At 43.3% G+C, this 19974-nt stretch overlaps 2 protein-coding genes, 1 long non-coding RNA gene and 1 pseudogene across 4 annotated transcripts; 1 reads left to right on the top strand and 3 right to left on the bottom strand.

Moving 5' to 3' along the window:
- Nucleotides 1-767: 767 nt before the first annotated feature.
- Nucleotides 768-1844, bottom strand: LOC115250335 (uncharacterized). The gene is made up of 3 exons (XR_003888920.1): nt 1724-1844; nt 1501-1563; nt 768-787 (listed from the first exon to the last, which is right to left on the bottom strand). It is a non-coding gene; the product is annotated as an uncharacterized lncRNA (long non-coding RNA).
- A 1059-nt stretch (nt 1845-2903) lies between these two features.
- LOC115250315 (neurexophilin-1-like) lies at nt 2904-3412 on the top strand (annotated as a pseudogene).
- A 1795-nt stretch (nt 3413-5207) lies between these two features.
- On the bottom strand, nt 5208-13459 carry LOC115250278 (speckle-type POZ protein). Its single transcript, XM_029838185.1, has 10 exons — nt 13317-13459; nt 8918-9119; nt 8710-8831; nt 8261-8412; nt 8003-8130; nt 7747-7924; nt 7316-7371; nt 6587-6709; nt 6304-6446; nt 5208-5585 (listed from the first exon to the last, which is right to left on the bottom strand). The coding sequence occupies exons 2-10, from the start codon at nt 8957-8959 to the stop codon at nt 5441-5443; spliced, it is 1089 nt and encodes a 362-aa protein (XP_029694045.1). The 5' UTR covers nt 8960-9119; nt 13317-13459; the 3' UTR covers nt 5208-5440.
- Nucleotides 13460-13809: 350 nt separating this feature from the next.
- On the bottom strand, nt 13810-19365 carry cenpt (centromere protein T). 2 transcript variants are annotated; one of them, XM_011602693.2, is made up of 13 exons: nt 19055-19365; nt 18759-18879; nt 18557-18689; nt 18384-18477; nt 18134-18270; nt 17989-18046; nt 17711-17847; nt 16287-17354; nt 15741-15992; nt 15579-15657; nt 15165-15344; nt 14976-15080; nt 13810-14243 (listed from the first exon to the last, which is right to left on the bottom strand). In XM_011602693.2, exons 1-13 carry the CDS (start codon nt 19138-19140, stop codon nt 14126-14128), a joined length of 2568 nt encoding a protein of 855 aa, XP_011600995.2. In that variant the 5' UTR covers nt 19141-19365; the 3' UTR covers nt 13810-14125. The 2 variants fall into 2 exon arrangements, with proteins under 2 accessions (XP_011600995.2, XP_011601001.2); XM_011602699.2 differs by having other exon boundaries at nt 15165-15326; nt 19055-19364.
- Nucleotides 19366-19974: the final 609 nt, after the last annotated feature.

The raw sequence follows: 19974 nt of genomic DNA, 5'->3' as shown, positions 1-19974 counted from the left end.
ATGTCGTCACCTGTGACATTTTGACCTGAGATCAAAAAGGAGTCAGAACTGCATTTGGGTAATCTGATTACGGATAGATGAGGTTTTTTTTAAACAGCCAGAAGAAATCGGTGCGTGAACTGACGGAAAAATAACCAGAGGTTAAAGGAGCGAGCAGGAAATACATATACCACTTGATTTTTAAATCTCTGCCACATTTATGACTTGGAAGTTGGATCCTGATGCCGCTTTTGGTCTGTGTGTTGTGTGTGTGTGTGTGTGTGTGTGTGTGTGTGTGTGTGTGTTTGTTGAGGTTGACATTTTGACACGTAACCTAGAACAAAATCTTACATCCCCATAATCGTCCAGCAACCTTTTTTCTATAAGCTTATAGACAAAATCCATTTTAGCTTGTGTACTTTTTAAAAAAAAAATCTGAAACAGAAGAAAATACAGCTTTGCCATTGACTCTAACAACTGAACGATGTCATAGTGATAGTATCACAAGTGTTTAGTTAGAAACACTGCGTTTACATTGTTTCGAAACTATACAGAGAAATACTGTAGTATGATTTTGTTTTAAAAAACAACTCTAAAGTTTCTATATTTTGGCCTAATCACGTTATTACACACAGGACATTCTCTTTGCAAGACAGACCATATGAAATGGATCTGTTGACTACTCCTCTCATAAATTACCTGGATGTTAAGAAGGCTGCGGATGAATAGGCTGATTGTCCTGAACATGGACTTGAATCCTTCCTGGTCCATGTGATGATGACTTGTTGCTGATGTCTTCTTTAGGTTGCTGTTAGAGACAATGACATTAGAATTTTGATTCCGCAAAAAAAACACTGCAAAGGATATTTGCTCTCCTCTGAACTGCTGTTACTGGCCTGCTGCTTAATTCTATTTTTCTTTGGTCCATGTCCTGTCCTGTCCTGTCCTGTCCTGTCCTGTCCTGTCCTGTCCTGTCCTGTCCTGTCCTGTCCTGTCCTGTCCTGCAGCTGGACATGCAGCGTTAGTGTCACTATGTCTTGTGTGTTGAACACCTCTGCTCAGTGATAAACTCAATTTGTGTGGCATTGATCCCAGAATTACGTAATCTGTTACGTCGTTGTAGTATTTAATCATATAAATAATCAAAAATCATGAATACAGTGATTGTGATTAAAACCCTAAAGTGTACGTCGAGCTTATGACGCCCCCTACTGTTGAAGAGGTTTATTCACTTTCTAATGGACAGTTCAGAGGACAGGTTACCGTTGAAGAATAGTCCAGTTTAGTCCTGGATGAAAACCACTGCTGAAGCAACAGTATTCTGAATAAAATGGTAACATTCAGTAGTAAACTGGCAAAAGAGTCCAAGAGGGTGATCTTATTTTACACTGGATTTATCGATCTCAGCATCGATCTAGTGCTAATTTCACACATTAGCAGTGTCAGGTTAGACGATATGATCAGAACAGGATATGAAAAGAGTGGATCGGATTAGAACACGGTTATTCATTCCATTACCACCTGTGGAGCCACATCTGGTCCGGGTCATCATCTCCACAACATATACCATGTCTTCAGAAATAACTGTAATGTCAAACACATTTGAAGTGCATTATTGTCCAGGACATTAGGACATCGGTCAAAGAGAATTGACACAAAACAATGGAAGACAAGGAGCAGCCGGGAGCAAAGAAAGAAACAAAGACGGGTTTGGGGGTGTTGCAGCTACCGTGTGCGTACTTACGTTGCAAGACTCCAGATAAAATCCAGACATTGTGCCTTCAACAGTATTAATTTGTTTAATCGTGATTTCTATTGTGTTTCACACTCTGCAATATTGTTTAAATGCTAATGGCGTCACGACCGACACCCTCATTATGAAGACCCCGCCCTCAGTATCACACCTTCATTATGAAGACCCCGCCCACGTCAGAGGTACCACTGAAAACCAACGCGGCTGCTACGTATCGTACCGTAATATACCGTACTGTACCGTACTGTACCGTTCCGTACTGTACCGTACTGTACCGTTCCGTACTGTACTGTGTCGACATGTAGATGAAAGCGGCTAAAACTTTTTCTTTCTTCTTTCCTTTACATAAAGTATGTTGACTTAAGAACATGGACACAGGATGGCAGTATTACACCACCCTGATCCATTATGTGAGCTCAGGGTACTGTCCATGTGAGTGAGTGAGTGAGTGAGTGAGTGAGTGAGTGAGTGAGTGAGTGAGTGAGTGAGTTGTAAGCAATTGCCTGCATAGACTGCAGCTTTGCTGTTGGAGCAGCTCAGTGTGTCTCCCAATACTGAAGGTGGACGCTGCGGTCCAACATGGACCTCCACAGCGACACACTACACATGAGAGAAGACGGAGCTTCCTAGGGCATTCTGTGCAACATGGAGATGTTTGTCAGCAGTGGTTTGCCTCACTTCTTCTGAAAGGAATGTTTTATTTGGTAAGTTTTTCAAAAATGAAGTTCTTAAAGCCTTGTCAAAAATTTTGACACAGATTCGCTTGTGCTGTAGTTCCTCAGTGATGCCTGCAAATTCACTCTTATTTTGTGGGGAAATTATGTGACAACCTTTCCCTGTATTTGTAATGTGTTTTTTGATTGTGTCAATTTTCTCCCATTTTCATCTTCAGTTCATTTACACTGAGCATGGTGGTAATTTCACCCGTGGCAACAGAGCATTGCCTGGAAACAACCAGGATCCTTCCACGCTGAAAATTCTGTCTCAGACTAGGAGTTATTATTCAGAACACTACACCTGCCGTCAAACATTTCCTCAAGCAGGGATTTGTGGAAATACCTGGAGGAGATTCACAGTCACACTCGGACACCTCGTCAAACATAAAGCTTCAGCCTGTCACCAAAGTCCCACAGAACGTCTACGTTCTCCAGGACATTCATTTGGGGGGACTTTTTACTCTAACATCAAAACTGTCAAACTAACTTGCTGATCATGGGCAAAATAGTGGATCACGGGAACGGATCCCTCGGAGTCTACTTCCGTCATCAACACCACAGGCATGGGAAACGTGTCCGTCAGTCTTGTCCCACCAATGAAAGGAGTGGAGTTTGACCTGGAGCGTCAGAGCGTGCTCAACCCCAAAGACTCCAAGACCTTTAACTGCAGGGTGGACCATGAGAAAACCGAGCGCAACAGGAAGGTGATGCTGTGCAACTATGACCCATCCAAGACCTGTGCCCAGGAGCAGACTCAGAGCCTCGTCACCTGGCTGTGCTCTAAACCCCTTCCGGGTCATCTGTGTCTATGTGTCTTTCTACAGCACAGACTACAGGATGGTTCAAAAGGTGTGTCCAGACTACAGCTCCCAGGATGCTTCAGTGCACCTACCCAGAGGTTAAACAGAGGTCAACATATGACAGAAAGTCAAGGTTTTAGAACCTGTTGTAGATTTCCCACATGAGGCGGCTTTTCCACGGCTTTTGGTATTCCATATTTTTAAGTGTTGGTGCATGATGAAAACATTAGTGAAAGCACTGTAAGCTTTGGAAATATGACTGTTGTGGAGCAACCGCAGTAAACACTTTCATTTAGTGTCAAGTGATGTTTACAAAAATAAAGAATATCCATCAAACATAAGTGTGTCTACCTGCTACTTTTAAGTACTAAGATCGTATTATGGACTGGATTGTGGCTAATGCAATTTCTTGCATCATTGATTGCAATAAATTTGGAGAAAATCTGCAGGTAAATTAACTTTTGTCCCACATGTGTAGTTCGTGAAACGTATGAAGTCCCCCAGAACAGCTGTGAATGTCCCATTCCAAATGTTTCTGATACATGAAAAAAAAATTGGTTATTTTATCACAGAGAGGAAAAAATACCAATTTCCACAAATGAACAGTGATCTTATTTTTCTGTGTACGTCCAGTGTGGTGTCACACTAGCATCCAAAAAGCAGAAGGACTCCAACATGGACACATAAATGTACTCAGACAACATCTGCATTGCATTCAATACAAAATAGCTGTGGTTTATTCTTTTGGGAACAAAAAATGGCAACAACTAAGTGTCAGTTCTCATAACCAGCAATATCTACAGGAAAGAAACAATGACGGTTCTTTAGATCAATTACGTTTCCAACAGGTTCAAACGATAACCTCAAATGTATTTCATACAGTTGTTGTTTTTTGTCATTGTGTGCATTTTCACCCCACCTTTGAACATTAAAACGTGTTCATTTCAACTTACTTTCGGCTTTCATACTTCTTTAAAAAAAAAAAAGAAGCCTTTTCCCCTTTATTTCATGACTGAAAATGCTTTTGTTGACATAGCTTCAAAAACACTTGTGTCTGTACAAATTCAAATGGGAAAAAACTCATAAAACATTAACATGCCCAAATTTGTCACTGAAAGAATTTCTTGACCTTTTTCTCCATTGTTAGTCTCCTGGTGGCTTCGTCTTTAGACACCACGGGATGTAATTTTCCCTTATGGGTTACCGGGACAAATTTATACATAAACTGCTATTTTCCAAGAATGACATCAAGTTGTAATTTGCTATTTTGTGTTTCCTCTCCATTTCCCTGGCTATTAAAAAAATAAAATTAAATGGATGCAGATGAAGCAGATTTCTATGCCAGTACAAATGTACTGTTTTTGTCACACTCATCTTAAAGGAACTTGTTGATGTTGGTGGTGGTCCAGCTGGGTCTTTATCCATGAAGCTCGCTTCGATGTGTGCTTGCCTACAGTATTTCTACTCGACTGCTGGTCAGAGTTTGATGGGTGACCTGTAACTTTAGTGCAAAGTCTTCCAAAGTTTCTTTGGGAGAATAATTTTGATGATTTTTGTCCCATATCTGCTTTTTTAAAACTAGCCCTTAGTTGTCTTTCTTGGGGGAGGGTTTACCTTTCTGGAATCCCCAACAGGCCCATGTGTTCATGTGTTTAAGGGCAGACCCACCTGATCTACTCCAAATGCTAGAAGAAGAGCAAAGAAAGCTTGTGAACAACACAGACTCTTTATCTAGACCTCCAAATTTCTGGACCCTTGGCTCTTTTTGAGGGTGTCGTGTCCATGTCTCCCTTCCAAATGGATTTCTGAGAAAGAACTAACGGGATGTCGAAGGATTTACCTCACACATGGAAAGAGCACAACGTCAGACCTCATAATGCCAGGACTGAGAGAAGAAAGGGGTTGGTTGTGATTTCCTTGTAAACAACAACATCCACTTCACAAGCCCACCTGCCCACACTCTTCCACTTCCTCCTCTTCCAGTGACATCGTCATTTTCCCTCACAGTTCACGAAGAGCAAATACAGCAGGAATGGATGGGGCTGAAGTGCCTTGGGGCAGGATGTAGGTAAGTGTAGTAGGTAACAGCAAGGGGAGTATTTGTCCTGTGTGTCAGGGGTTGAAAAATTGTGGTTTGTTGTGTGTGAATGCTTGTGAGTGCGTATGAGTGGAGATGCCCAAAAGTGAGGCTGTTAGGATTGTTTGAGGCGCTTGCGTGGGGGTCCAAGAAAAGGGCACTGGGCTGAAGCCAGAGAGCGGTAAGCTTCGGCCACCAGGTGTGGGTGAGACGCCACCATGGACTTCCAACCGGCTGTTTCCATCACTTCTGCAGCATGGCTGGATGGCACAAGATGAGAAAAACAACAAAACATGAGTCTGAGGAGCAGCTTGTATGAAGAAATACATTTGTTTCTGCAGCAGGAGAACAACTGGATTGCCTAAAATTGCTGATAACATTTCATAGCACAATGTCCCTGCATACCGACAGGGAGACCCCCAGCAGGTGGAGGGTTCACTGGGCTATAAAGGGGTGTTGAGCGTTGCTTTGAACCATGCGACAGAGAAAAACAACTATTTCTTTTCTGTCATAGAAATATTCTTGACCTACGCACCAGCTTAAAAGGTTTTGGGAGACCTCTGAGTTTACAGCAAGGATGAAACGTATGAAAGCAAGTGGCCAGAGTTGCCCCCAGTATTAGGCACTGGGTAGCTGAATGGTCCAGCAGCCGTTTCCTCCTTATAACCATCAACCTAACAGTAATTGGCACCATCTGCTCTAACAGAATACACTCTCACGCCAATATCTGCATGAGAATATCTGCATGAGATATTTACTGAGTCAGCACAGCTCCATCTTGTGAGAAGTCAGGTTGCCCTGCTCTTCCAAACACCCTCAACGCGTGGCAGCCAAATAAGGCCACGGGTGAAACGAAGCTGCTAACACCAGAAAATGAGAGGATGAAATGTTCAGCGGACCCGTGACATCCCGCAGCCTCTGAGAAAGGCGGGAGAGATGTAACACGAGTGGTGACGAGCTAGCAGAGTTTGAACTCACTAGTTGATGAAGTCCACGGCCTGTGTTTTGAGCTGGTCGGCGCTGTGCAAGTCAGCCAGAATGAGAATCTCAGCAGCATTTTCCACAGACAGGCTGGTGCATAGGGCGTCCTCACACATGACCTTCAGTCTCTCCAGAGCATACTGAAAACCAAGCAACACCTCATGAGCGCGCTCCTTATCTTCGATGTTCAGGCAGTATTTGGAAACACCAGCTTCCAGTGATACCATGATGTCGCACTGATAATGACAACTACAAATGAAATCAAACTGAAATATATTACTTTGTCAGCTGCTGCCAACAGGTCGTCGGCCATCTTGTCCAGATTGGGAGCTTTGTCGGTGTAGATGAAGCACATCATTTCCTTGAAAACCTCTGGCTCCACATCATTGATCTCCACACGGTTCTGAGAGAAAGAGACAAGAAATAAAGCAACAAACAGATTTTTGTGCATTTTTTATTAGTCTAAATAGGACTGCACCTCTTCCACAGCATTGAAGAATGCAAATGAGACTAAGCCGCATGAAGCCGTGACATTGGCCCAAAGGCTCCAAATGCAGAGAAAGTGACCAATATTTATTTATTACACTGAATAGGCTTTAGTTTTAGCAACTTTCTGTGCCAACATGCCATTTTCTGTCCATTACAAAGTGATTGTAGCATAAAATCTGTAACAGTCTGCGTTTAAAATGTGCAGCTTGTCTTGTAATTTTATTTCTTATGGCCATATTATTTGGAGGGGAGAACGAGAGAAGCAATTTTGTGCTTCTGCAGCCTTGTCAGTGAAGAATGAATTCTGACCCTCAAGTACGGCTGCACAATTTCATTTTCAGGTGCACTATCATTCAGTTTCACCAAACAGCCCTGTGCCCTGCACGCCATTTGACAGAATGCAATTCTTTACTCATTTTAACACCTCAGAGTGTCAAGAAAATAAATGAGCAGCAGAACCACAAAGAAGGAAATCCAATTTATTCTTAGGAATAAGAATGGGTTGGGTCCTTGGACTCACCTTTTTGCTTTCCTCCATCTCATGCTCGAACATGGCGCTGAATACAGGAGAACGAGCTGGGAGGAGTAAAACGGGAGAACATTAACACAGAAGCAAATAGATCTGACAATAAAGCAGCACAGTAAATATACCCTCAATCGCTTGCACCAAAACTCAAACAGCTACAACTGCAACAACAACTCAGGTGCAGCACCTTCCTAAAGAAACACACACTCACCCTTTGCTCCTCCCCCTCAGGGAGGAGGCCATGGACTGAACTGCTATTTCTGCTTATTTATTATGTAAAATTGTTTATTTTCTTAAAAAACTCATATGGCTTTTAAGCCGCACCAGGAAAGCGGGCTTTCATGTCATCTCATGTGAGTCTGGGACAAAAAAAAAGCCTTGGAAAACACGGAGGATAGATGGGGAGTGCCCAGTGCTGTCTGTACCTGCCAGGATGGCTTTGTGGGCTTGGAACTCCTGGCCGGCCACACACAGTGAACAGTCTGTGAAGCGAGAGTTCTCCCACAGGCCTCCCAGCTCATCTGCTAGCCGGCAGTCGGGCACCTTCACCATATTCATGGTGTTCTGTCCGGATATGTTAACAGAATCCTGCACCACACTTACCTGAGAGAAAGCAAATGAAGAAAGGTGATTTTAAACAGAAGCACAAAAAACAGTATATAACAAGGAAGAGCCGTGTACCTCACAAAAAAGCGTTAGCTTATCATCAGGTAGGAGGCCATTGGCCTCTTCTAGGAGGAAGTCTCTCCGGATGAACTTTTTGAAGCCCCAGTCTTTTCCCTGAACAAAACGATAAGCTCTCTGGCTTTCTGCACACAGGAAGATCAGATGGAGCTCACACACAGGAATAAACAAACAACGGCATGATGGCAAAATAGTGCAGCTAGAGGAGGAAGCGTTGAAGGCTTTGGATGATTTACAACCACCCAAAAGACTCACCCATGGCTTTGGTCTCCTCTCCCTTGGCATTGAGGATGGAGAACTTGAACTTGGCACGCACCTCTGCCTTTGGACAGCTGACCAGCAGCAGGTAGAGAGACAGGTAGTCTTTACTCTCCTCATCCAGACCTTTAGGATTCACTCGCAAACACCTGATGGTGGAGGGGACAGCCCACAAGAAGTTAAACTACGTGGGAAGTTTCACTTCTGGGAGAAACTAGTCACGCTCTTGTCAGTTTTACCAACTTCTGCAATCTTATTATAATGACAATAACGGCACCTCATAGTTTAATGGCCCGTATGCTGCTATGCTATCACATATCCTTGAAGTCTACTTGATATTAACTATCAAACCCCTTCTAAATTTAAGACTTATTCAATATGTAACTCAGAAAACAGAGAGGGACAACTACTGATGTTAACACGGCACTGAGCTCTCATCTACACACCACTTTAGCTTGTCGTTGGCCCCAGAGGAGAAGGTGGAGCTCTTGATTACTTCTCCCATCTCCTCACGACAGAAGCTGAAGTTGTTGATAGTCCACATATAAGAGAACTTCACCACTTTGATCTGGCAAGGAAACAAGACGATGATGGTTAAACAGTAACTGTCCTATAAGGCCAACGTGAGGTGAAAAACTGCATGTAGATGTTTACCTGTGTGTAACACCAGCTTTCGGCCACAGGCCCACTGGACATTTCCGCAGAGGGGGGGGGGACTCGGGACTCTTGCCATTGCCAGCGTGACAGAAGGCGTCAGGGGCAAGGGGGTCGGGAGGAGGAACCTGTGACTTTTAGTGGTCAGTGTTCCCCGACATCCATCTGCATCAGTGCACGGTGAATGGAAGCAGTTTGCCCCCTGCAAAGAGACAAAACGAGTGTGATCGGTGCAGTTCGGAAGCCATTCGTCTCAATTCGATATGTAAAAGTTACGCGCTCACAAAGATGCATGAACCAAAGCACTTTAAAAAAAAAGAAAAGAAAAAAAGAGTAAGCATCATTTAGTTGGTACAGTCGCTGCCTGTAAAGTCTCGCACCATTAGCAAAGACGAATCGTCCCCGACCTGCACCAGAACAGCAAAAGATTGATGGCCTGTGCCCAAGATCAATATCTGCTGCAATCGCAATTAAGTTTAAAAAAACAAACAAGTGTTAATAAATAAAACGGCCTCCCTGGACTACGGTGGGAGCTGGGGCCACTAGGCAGCTCCAGAGGCCGGCAGGAAGTGTGGGGAGAGGGCGGCTATACGCAGGCCGCTTCATTCTAAACAGCAACCAGACACACTTGGATGGACTGATCAGCTATGAGCTGAAAACGTGCACAGTACACGTCCCAACCCTGCAGTAACATCCACTTCTTGGGGTTTTTTGGGGGGTTTCTTTTTAAATGTATTCCAATAAACATCGCAAGTCTGACTGAGGTAATGATTAACTATGAAACGTTGAAACGTGTGAATTTTTCAGCCAACAGTCTAAAACAGGGTGACAGATCATTGTGACATCTGTGTTGTCGGTCGGATGAGAATATGGAATTTGACCGCACTTATATTATCCTCTGTGGTATCTTTTACATTATGTAATTATCTGCACAGAAAACCTTCAGGAGTTGGCGAGGATGTTCTGGAAGATTAGATAAGTGGATCACGTGATAGAGTGATTAGGAATAAAAGCTGTTTGCAGCACCTGCGGTTCCTAACGACAGCAGTTTGATGAATATGTGAGCCAGGAGGTTTGATCAGATGGGATCTTGCTGGAATAGGATTATTTTGTGATAGTGAAAGGCATCACAGCTCAGCTGGCACAGAAAAGCTGGTCCGAGGCTGCACTCGGAAGGAAAAAACACCCAATCTTCCGAGTCTGAGACAGTGGAAAGTGCTACAAATGGAGGAGGGCGGGGATTAAAGAAGGGTGCGCGCAGAAGGAAAAATTGGACCTAAAGTGATAGAGGAGCCAGAAGAGATAAATTACCACAGAAATTGGTTGGATGGAGACAAAAGAGAATGAAATTGGGGCGTGAGAGAGAACTTCAGGACAATTTCAGGGCGAAGCAGATTCGTGCTGCTGACACACAGGAAACTTTAACACAACCTTCAAATCTGTGCGCTCCAGCCGGGGTCTCAGATGTGCCAAAAGCTTTGGCACATTCTCATTCAAACTCCTCTACGTGTTAAATCTGTTGGCATAAAAACGGAACTGCCCGGAAAACATCTGATGGCACGCCGGCTCGGGCTGATGATTCAGAAACGGGATGAGAACTGCGACATTCCGTTGGAAAATCGCACCCTTGCGTGTTTAAAGGAGTTCACCAACTATTTAAAACACAATTCCATCTTCAAGACTAAAGTGTGTCAGTACACTTCGGGTGGTTTTTGTGGCCACAACAGGATAGATATCCAATTAAAACCATCAGAGGATCAGCAGACTGTGGTTCAGGAAGCTTTCAGACGGCTGCAGCTGGGGTCAGTCGATGAGTTGAAACACGTGGCTGAAAAAAGGAGGATTCGCTCTCTGCCCGAAACCAAAAACTGACGACATGGGTCCATTTCAGACAGCAGTAACCAAAGGGGATAAACGGAGCGCCCACTGCTGAGGCGTCTGGGAACGCCGTGTCTGTTCCCAAAGCTTTGGTGGTTGAGGGGTGCAGTAAGACCCAGGCTAGCCTTAAAAGTCTAATTGGTACAGGGAGCAGAGATCGATTGCTCTGCTGCACGTCGGGGCGCGTGTGGGAGCGATTCCATATTCTGCCCCTGGTCATTGTGCCCCCCCTCGCCTAAAAACTCAATCTCAGAGAGGTATGAACTATTGATTTTGCTACAGCAGCCAGCTTGCTTAGCTCTCATCCCTGACTTTGTGGAGACCCACAATTACACCGAGAGGGATTTGATGGCCAAACCCACCCCCCAAAAAATCCAGGCTTTGTCCTCTGTCCGTATTTCCTCACTAAAACTCCCCCACCTCGCTCCCCACTAGGCAGGAGAGGTTAATGGGGAGGGACTTCAATGCATATGTAATGTCTGGAGCCCCCTGTGTCACCTCTAGGGCAGATGTTCCTGCAGGCTGCAGAGCACTGCAGCATAGAGAGGAGCAGCATTTGGCACAAGTCACCTTCTTTTTTAACTCCTTCTTGATACAACACATCGTTATGAATATACGTGTCTCTTAATGAAGTTGAACCAAACTACGTGCAGGTGTTGATTTATGCCTTAGTAAAAAAAGACTGATTTGCATTGTTGCTGCAGCCAGATGCTACCGCGTCTTTCTTCAAACCACTTCTAACTACACTTCTAAAATTGTATTTGCTGTAGCATTTAGATGCCTTTTATTTGACACGTGCCCGACTCCTGCACCTACCCTACACAAAAGACAAGCTAATAATCACAAACGTACAGCAAATTTCAAAAAGAATCAAAAGAGAGGCTGAGCAAAGAAGGCAAAACCTACCAAACTCAACTTAAATTTGGTCATTTTAAGACTCGAGGACATGGTGATTGTGTTGTGTATGTGGAATAAGGTGGAATTCTGCCTTATAAATAAGGACTACAGTACAGTACAAAAAGCCTTTCACAACATTTTTCTAATAAAAACTAAAGTCAACACATAAATAAAGGATTTAGCAATCACAGTAATTAAAAAAAAAACCAGTTAAAAAGCAACTACAGATGAGAAAAACTACCACCTGTGGCTGCTCTTCAGCAGGAATTAACAGACATCTGTAAACGCCACCGTGGAAGCAGAACAAGAAAACTGGTAAAGTAAAACTCCAGCACCTGTATAATTAGTAAGTAAATAGTTAACCAGTAAAACAAGCCATTTAAGAAGTTTTCTCAAGCCACTGTTTTATAGTGAACGTGAGGGGGGCTGAGCTGCTGCTGTCAGGAATGCACATGTTCACATGATCTGAGCTACATAAAGAGGAAAAAGGTTTAAAACTTAATTTTAAAAACTCATCTGGGCTTCCTTAATATTTAAGACACGTCTCCTCTTGTCAAAGGCGCTTCTTTAGCTCTGAGCTACCTGGAGGGACTCGCTCTCCTTTAAGCCATCGCTTCTGGCCAAATAACTGTCCCTTGTTCTTTAAGTGCAACTGGACGCCGAGTCCTGTCCTCAGGAGTGTCTCCACTGTCCATCTGGTCCCACCTATGGACAGATCTGTACATTCTTTACGAAGCTGAGCAGCATAAACCAGGTGATGCTGGGGTGGGGGTGGACAGTCTCTGGGTGTGTTAGCAGGTTCAAAAAGGCTGACAACCAGGAGGGTCCAATATTTGAATAATGCAAATGACAACGACAGTAAACCAGTACAGCATCTCACTCTGGGACTGGAACCAGTTCATTCAGAACTGAAGGTGTCTTTGGGAAAACTAAAGGAAGTCCAGGTGGGTTTTTAAGCCAAGTGTTCTTGGACCTGGGCGACACCGAACATTCGCCGACAGCCTGAAATTAAGGTTTTTGTTCTCCGTCCCGTAAAACCTGGATCCTCACACCGATTATGATGCACCGTCGACCCGAAACCAGCGCTTCACCCCCGGTTGGAACCAAAATAACGCAAAGACATCTATCCTTCCAACCAAAGCACATGAAATGACACATGATCAATTAGCTCCTTTGAGAGCATTTGAAAGGATCGAGCCTGGACACTATGACCATCCCAATCGCTGCCTGAATATACTGTATATGTCTTCCATGCATATTAACATCACACATTATGACTACAATTGCCCCAACATAAGATTTTGAGTAGGCGTCGACAGTCGCGGATAAATCACATAATAACATGGACAGAAAATTGTGTGACTCACTTTTCTATTCAAGTCTTATGGAAGCTAGATGAGACGTTTGGTGTGTTGATGGTAAAGAGGGAAAATTGTGCCATAAATAAAACAATCATGCGATAGCATGCAGGCTAGTTGTGGAAGCTAGGCTGGTTAGCGTGATTAATGTAGCAACAGCAGACAAAAAGCTCAGCAAGTGCTGGCAGAAACGGGACATATCTGCCTTACAGGTTGAATTATAAGACTTTTGTCCGTTCATTCGTGCCCTATCGATTCGGTCTTACCCAATAGTTTGGTAGAATTATAACGGTAGTTGTCCGAGATCTCCTGTTGTTGTTTGCTAGCAAGTTTGCAATCTCAGGAATGGAGCGACCTGCGCGGCGAACAGTGACACCTCCCGACCCGGAGGATCCAAAGCCTGAGAAAAAGCTCCACTCCGGAGGAAAAGAGCCTTCATGCAGATCAGGAGCGCTTGTTAAACACTAATTTACTTCATCTTTAACGTCGTTCCGCTTGAGCCACAGTTTAAGATATACGATTCACGTTAACACAAACAAATCCAATTAAAATGGATTCACCCTAAAGGTGTCCCAGACAGAATTTGCTTATTTATCTTTATGTTATCGCACATTACTGAAACTACAGCATTTATTTACTAAAAATAAAAAAATAATGTCGCTTCTGTATCATCCCATTCTAAGCCGATCTATTAAGGAGCTTTTGAACTGGAGCTCGTTACATTTTTTAAATCAATTTAATGTCAAAAAACTGCAACCATGATGGAAAAATTGGTTTATTTACAAGTCAACACACTTTAAAATGTTCCAATTTATGCATACAAAGACAAATAAAGAAAGTAGCCAAAGTTTATTGTAGTAAACATCTTGACAGCTGGTTAAATTCCATGATCATTTCTTTGCTCTGAATGCTGATCAATAACCAATAACATATTAGTTACATGTAAGAAGCCCTATTATTATTATCTATTTATGTATGTACACAAATAATTACATTGAGATTATGACAGGCTATGTCACATCTAAACCAATATTAGTGCAGAAATCCAAGCGACGTTAAGATTTCTCATCACTTTTTAGGTTATAACAACATTTCCACTCGTCGCAATTGGGATCAGGAGCTTGCGTTGTTCCAAGCGAAGATATTTTTCAATAAGCACCTCCACTGGCACCTTGTCACTCACATGACCTTGCCTGCAGAATAAAGCACACACACACACACACATCAGCTCAGTCCATTTTCTTTATCACCTCCAACGTGTTTCACTTTACAGGGACAGAAAAGAAAATCACACTCAAGGCTGCCATCTAAAGGCCAGCATGGCTGTACTGGATCTGTCCGCTCTGGCAGGTTTGGATCACATTATTCAGTTTTATACTGTGCTTCTTTCCATTTCTCCACAGGTGGTGTCTCAGGATTGTGTGTAAATTGAAGCTGCAACACTCCTGGATTTATGGATTCAATGTCCGGATCTGTTCCGGCTTCATTCAGAGATTGGTTTTCAGAAGTAATTATTAAAAGTAATTTAGGACTCCTGGTTCAGTAATAACTGTTGAGATTATACGATTATTAACACAAATTATAAAACTTTAGTCCATGTTGGAAAAAGAACTACAGATTTCTGCCACCGGCCACAATCACATTACACTCAGAAGGATAAATATTAAAACATGTGACACATTTTTTACTATTTGGTCTTAGACAAACGTAACAAAAATATTCTGCAAGATCTGCAAGATTCCTTCAGTTCTGAAAAAAGCTGGTTCAGAGAGGCGACAAGGTGCAAATGTTTCTGCTGGCTCGAGAGAATATCCAGCGTACAGGTGAGTAGAGCTACAGCTGTGCCAGCGTTGGGTCTCTCCTGACCATCAACCTCAAGACTACGAACAACAATGTGAGGGAAAACACACATAAAGCCCACCTACCTTTTCAAAAGAAGCTTAGCATCTTCAACATCTATGGTTTTTCTCTTTGCATGAGCAGCATATGTCTCTAAATCCTCTGCAAGCCTCTCAAAGAACTTATCCATTCTGCCAGGTAAGAAGAGTTGATGATGTCACGTTCATTCCCATCTCCAATGTCCACAGTAAACAGGGAAGGTGATTGTAACTTACACTTCATTTAGGACAGGATACACATCAGCAGAGACTTTGGTTTTGGCAAAATGCTTGAAAACATTCATGAGGTAAGACTTTGGAAGGCCTTCCTGCCTTTTCCTGGGCCGTGACGGCTTTCTGACCTGCTTTGATTTAGCAGGGGAGCTTTTACTGGGACCACTGGAACAAAAACCAAAGCTGCCAATAAGATTAAAGATAATTCAGTCACCTAACTTTGGTCGGGGCTTTCAAGCCCATTCTTAAGTGAATGCTTTCTCAGTCTATTTATAACAGCGTACATAGAATCTAAATCTAAACGATCACATTTTTACTGAATGTTAAATCTCCCAGCTATAATTTGTGACTGAAAATCTGCAGCAGTGAGAAATACGAGCAACTGTTAAAATCCAGGAAGTTTGGGATGTAGCTCACCTGGGCTGAACATTGTGATCAAAAGGTTGGGAAAACACTCTTTTCTTTCTGACAAAGGCTGGAGTCTTGCTGGGGACGTCTGAAGATTTCACAAAAGGTCACATTTTATAACTGATCCCTTTTACCCGAATAAACATTTTGCTTTTAAAAACAGACACTAACCTTCCCTCTCTTCCTCATCTTCCGACTCATCACTATCGTCTGCAGCACCTTCTGCAGGGGAATCATGGCGTCGGCCGTCTTCCGAACAGTTCTCTTTATCGACCAGATCCTCAGGATACTCCACATCTGGCCGTCCAGTGGTTGACGACTCAGCGAAATCGTTGAGAGGCTGGTCAGCCTCACTGTCTCCCATTCCCAGAGTAATGGGTAGAATAAATGTCCCCTTGGCTTTGGACTCGTCCTCAGAGCATCCTACATGCAACCATCAAGACAGCACGACAGACTAACTTCCAGAGTTCATCAATAAAATTTGGTCATATGGCTTTTTTTTTTGGATTTTCGTGCGCATCTAAAAACATGTTTGTCGCATATTAAGAATATTTCAAAAACATTCCATCAAGCAAAAAAGATCATTATTGACTAAATATTGTTGACAAGTTGCAGGGTGCAGCTTCATACATCTTATGTTACTCAGTAAGAAAAGGGAAATGCATATATATTTATATAACCGCTTCATCAATAAAAGGACATCTCTGGAACTCTCACCTGTGTCTGAGGCGTCTCCGTCTGTTTCTGTGGCGTGCACGGCAACACCTCCAGAACAATGAGCCTCGTGCTCTTCTGATACGCGCCCGTCACCATGCTCCTCTAGCTCCTCAGCTTCAGAATGAGTCAAATCCTCCTCGGGTGAATTTTTGTGCCCTCTCTCATCATCTGCAAAATCCTCCTCCTCTTCGTCAGCCTGACAATCAACAGGATTTAAGTCTTTAGTTTGAGAATTAGCAGTGTGAGACTCTTGGGCACCCTCCTCCTCCTCCTCCTCTTCTTGAGACTGTGACCCAGTAGAAACTTCGACTTCAGGCTCAGGATCACCACATTCTTCCTCACTGTGAGACTTTTGGGCACCCTCCTCCTCCTCTTCATCCTCCTCCTCCTCTTCTTGAGATTGTGACCCGGTAAAAACTTCGACTTCAGGCTCAGGATCACCACATTCTTCCTCCTTGTGAGACTCTTGGGCACCCTCCTCTTCCTCCTCCTCTTCTTGAGATTGTGACCCAGTAGAAACTTCGACTTCAGGCTCAGGATCACCACATTCTTCCTCACTGTGAGACTTTTGGGCACCCTCCTCCTCCTCTTCATCCTCCTCCTCCTCTTCTTGAGATTGTGACCCGGTAAAAACTTCGACTTCAGGCTCAGGATCACCACATTCTTCCTCACTGTGAGACGTTTGGGCACCCTCCTCCTCCTCCTCTTGAGATTGTGACCCGGTAAAAACTTCGACTTCAGGCTGAGGATCACCACATTCTTCCTCACTGTGAGACTTTTGGGCACCCTCCTCCTCCTCCTCCTCTTCTTGAGATTGTGTCCCGGTGGAAACATCTACTTCAGGCTGAGGATCACCATCACTTTCTTCAGTTTGAGAGTCTCGTGCACTCTCCTCCTCTTTATAGTGAGACCTGGTTGTAGATTCCTCTTTCAATCGGGTATCGCGATCAGTGTCACACTGAACAATATCTGTTGTGATATCAGGTTCGCTGAGTGTGCTTAAGCCCAAAGTTAAGCCTTCAGTGCAGGTGTTGTCACTGGGACCCAGTCCAACAAAGCTGCTCATCCCTGGGTGGTAGCAAAAGATTGTCAAAAGGGAAGAGAGAGAAAGACAGAGAGGCAAGCAAAGAATCTATATACACAATTATTATTATTATACACTTAATTGTGTGTGTGGTGGCCTTGTAATATAAAGAGCTTTAGTCTAAAGGGAAAAAAAACAATTTTCTGGCTTAGCATTGGAGAAAAACAAAATAAAATCAATTTAGATGCCTTTTATGATGTTCATAAAGAGTTCATGGTTGCAGCCATGTTTAAGCCTCAAAATATACAGAAACATCCACGGCTTCGTTGCTTCTTTATACTTACGATTGTAAACCCAACAAAAAATGTTGATTCACAAATATTCCAATAATTGTATTCACCTCCCATCTCTATTCTATTTACAGCAGCACCAAAGGCTTCTTCTGTGATTTTCCTGCGGTTAGAGACTCTTCTCTGCAGACCTCTTTTTTCAGTCTGGACATCTGCAAAAGGAGTCTTCAGACTCAAAGATGTAGATCTGGGAAAGAATGGGGGGGAGAACCCAAGAATTAACTTCTGCATCTACCCAGTAAATAGTTGATGTTTCTAGAAGTACAGATATTGCCCATGAAAACCACATAACCTCAGGAAATAAACAAATCATTTTTATTTTCTTTACCCTGATAAAGAGAGTGATGAATGTTCATTTGCCCATAGCTCACTTTCCTCTCCAACATCTGTGAGCAGATAAGAAACTTTACCACAGCCACAAAAACTGTAGCACAATCCAAAGTTTCGCTGAGAAGGAATTCCTTAAAACTCACCATCTCCACCTTTAAGACGCTTCTCAAAAGCGGTGACGTTTAGACTCTGCCGTTGTCTCTTTCTGCTCAGTCCCTTAGTAACCGTTGGAGCAATGCCCATGGTAAGATCAGGCAAGTCCAGTCCTGATAATTCAATGCTGGAAATAAAGGTGATTTTTTTCCCATAAACAACACACAACATCCTTTGACATGCGTCCAGTCATGACAGGTTATCTGAGACACCAGATTTGAAAAGACGTGCACTCCGAACCTCGTGTTCTTGCCGGTGAGGCTGGAATTTGCTGAAAATGGCTGTGGCTCTTCTGCCTCTGTCTTCCTATGAACCACCGGGGACCTTACAGGCTCTGCATCCCATCACAAGTGACACGATTAAACAGACAAAAGACACAGTCACCTGTGAGAACAAAGGAGCACTGCGTGTACCTGTCATCAGGATGTTCTTCAGGATGTGTCTCGGTGTGCCTCCATCATCAAAAGACATTAGGGCTGCAGTGTTGGACTCTCTCTTGACGGCGGTCCTTCTCTTGGTGGGGGGCAATGACGTTGTTGTTATACTCTTGGAAGAAAGCACACAGTGGAACTCCAGATTCAGGATTTATGTGACGGGTGTTTGTCTCCACCTCACCTCGCGCATTTTCTGTCGCAGGTTTCGCCTCAGTAAGTCCTGTGGTGTTTGACCAACATTGTCCTTATTACTCAGTCGGCTGCTGCGCCTGGTCACGCTGAGACTCTGTGCTTTGGTCACACTAAAGACGGGAAAAGCTCGACATCAGGAAGGATTGGGTGTAAAGGAGACTATAATTTCTCTATGTGGAAGGAACCCGTGTGTCTGTTGTCATGTCCCCGTATAGAATACCAAATGTCAGCGTTGAAGAGTGAGAAAGTTCTTCCCGAGTAAGTATCTTAGGTTTAAATAATTACCTGCGGGTGATTGGAGTTCTAGGCGGCTCGGTGCTAAGAATATGTCTTAGCAGGACCCGAGCAGATAAGTCCTCCGTAGGATCCATTTGGAACCGAACTCACGCCGTCAGCTGGTCGACAAGCAACAAGAAGTCGGAAATTTTCACCAATAACGTAATGCTGTGTAGATCGGTAAAAGTTTCTCTAATCAAGCGTCATCTGACTGTAAACTGTCTGCTTAAATTGTCTTTTTCTTACATAAATACTATGTCAACGGACCCAAAACTCAGACGGTCCCGCGTTATTTTTAAGTGAAACCTCGCGAGAAGACGCGCTCTTTCTTCTTCTGGCTTTCCTTTAAATGGCTGTTTGCTTCCACGCAGCTCTCTAGCGCCATCCTCTGAAGAACCAAACGAAACCTCAAGGTAAACTGACAATAAAAAACAAAAACAATAATGACAGGTTGCAATTAAGTACTGGAGTAGCACAATAAACCTATCCATTTATCCATCCTCTGCAATCTGCCACTCCTACAACCCAATAGTAAACACCGGTGGAGGGAGCAATGCACCATAGACAGGTTGCCAGCACAAGAATAAAATATACATATAATGCTTTCCCGAATTTTCCAGTTTTTGTTCTTATCTTTCTTTTTAAATAAAAATCTTAAAGAGCGTCTGCAGGTCTCTGGAACGAACAATATATCGACGTTAGTGCAACTACGACCTCTGCTGGACTATATAGGGAATAACAGCTACAGTATATATGGCTGAAAACAATACAGGTGCGTCTCTGCAATCAAATGTGTATAATAGATATGTTCAGTAGTTAGTTCTACAGGTAATTCTGTCTATAACATTCTGCACAAAACTACAAATACATGCCTATTTAACTTTCAATTAGCGTCCTCTACACTGCAAACTTTAATAAGATCAAAAATC

The sequence above is a fragment of the Takifugu rubripes genome, chromosome 1 (genome assembly GCF_901000725.2).
Source record: "Takifugu rubripes chromosome 1, fTakRub1.2, whole genome shotgun sequence".
Taxonomy (NCBI): domain Eukaryota; kingdom Metazoa; phylum Chordata; class Actinopteri; order Tetraodontiformes; family Tetraodontidae; genus Takifugu; species Takifugu rubripes.
Note: the sequence above shows the minus strand (reverse complement) of the source record. Positions and strands in the feature narration are given on the sequence as shown.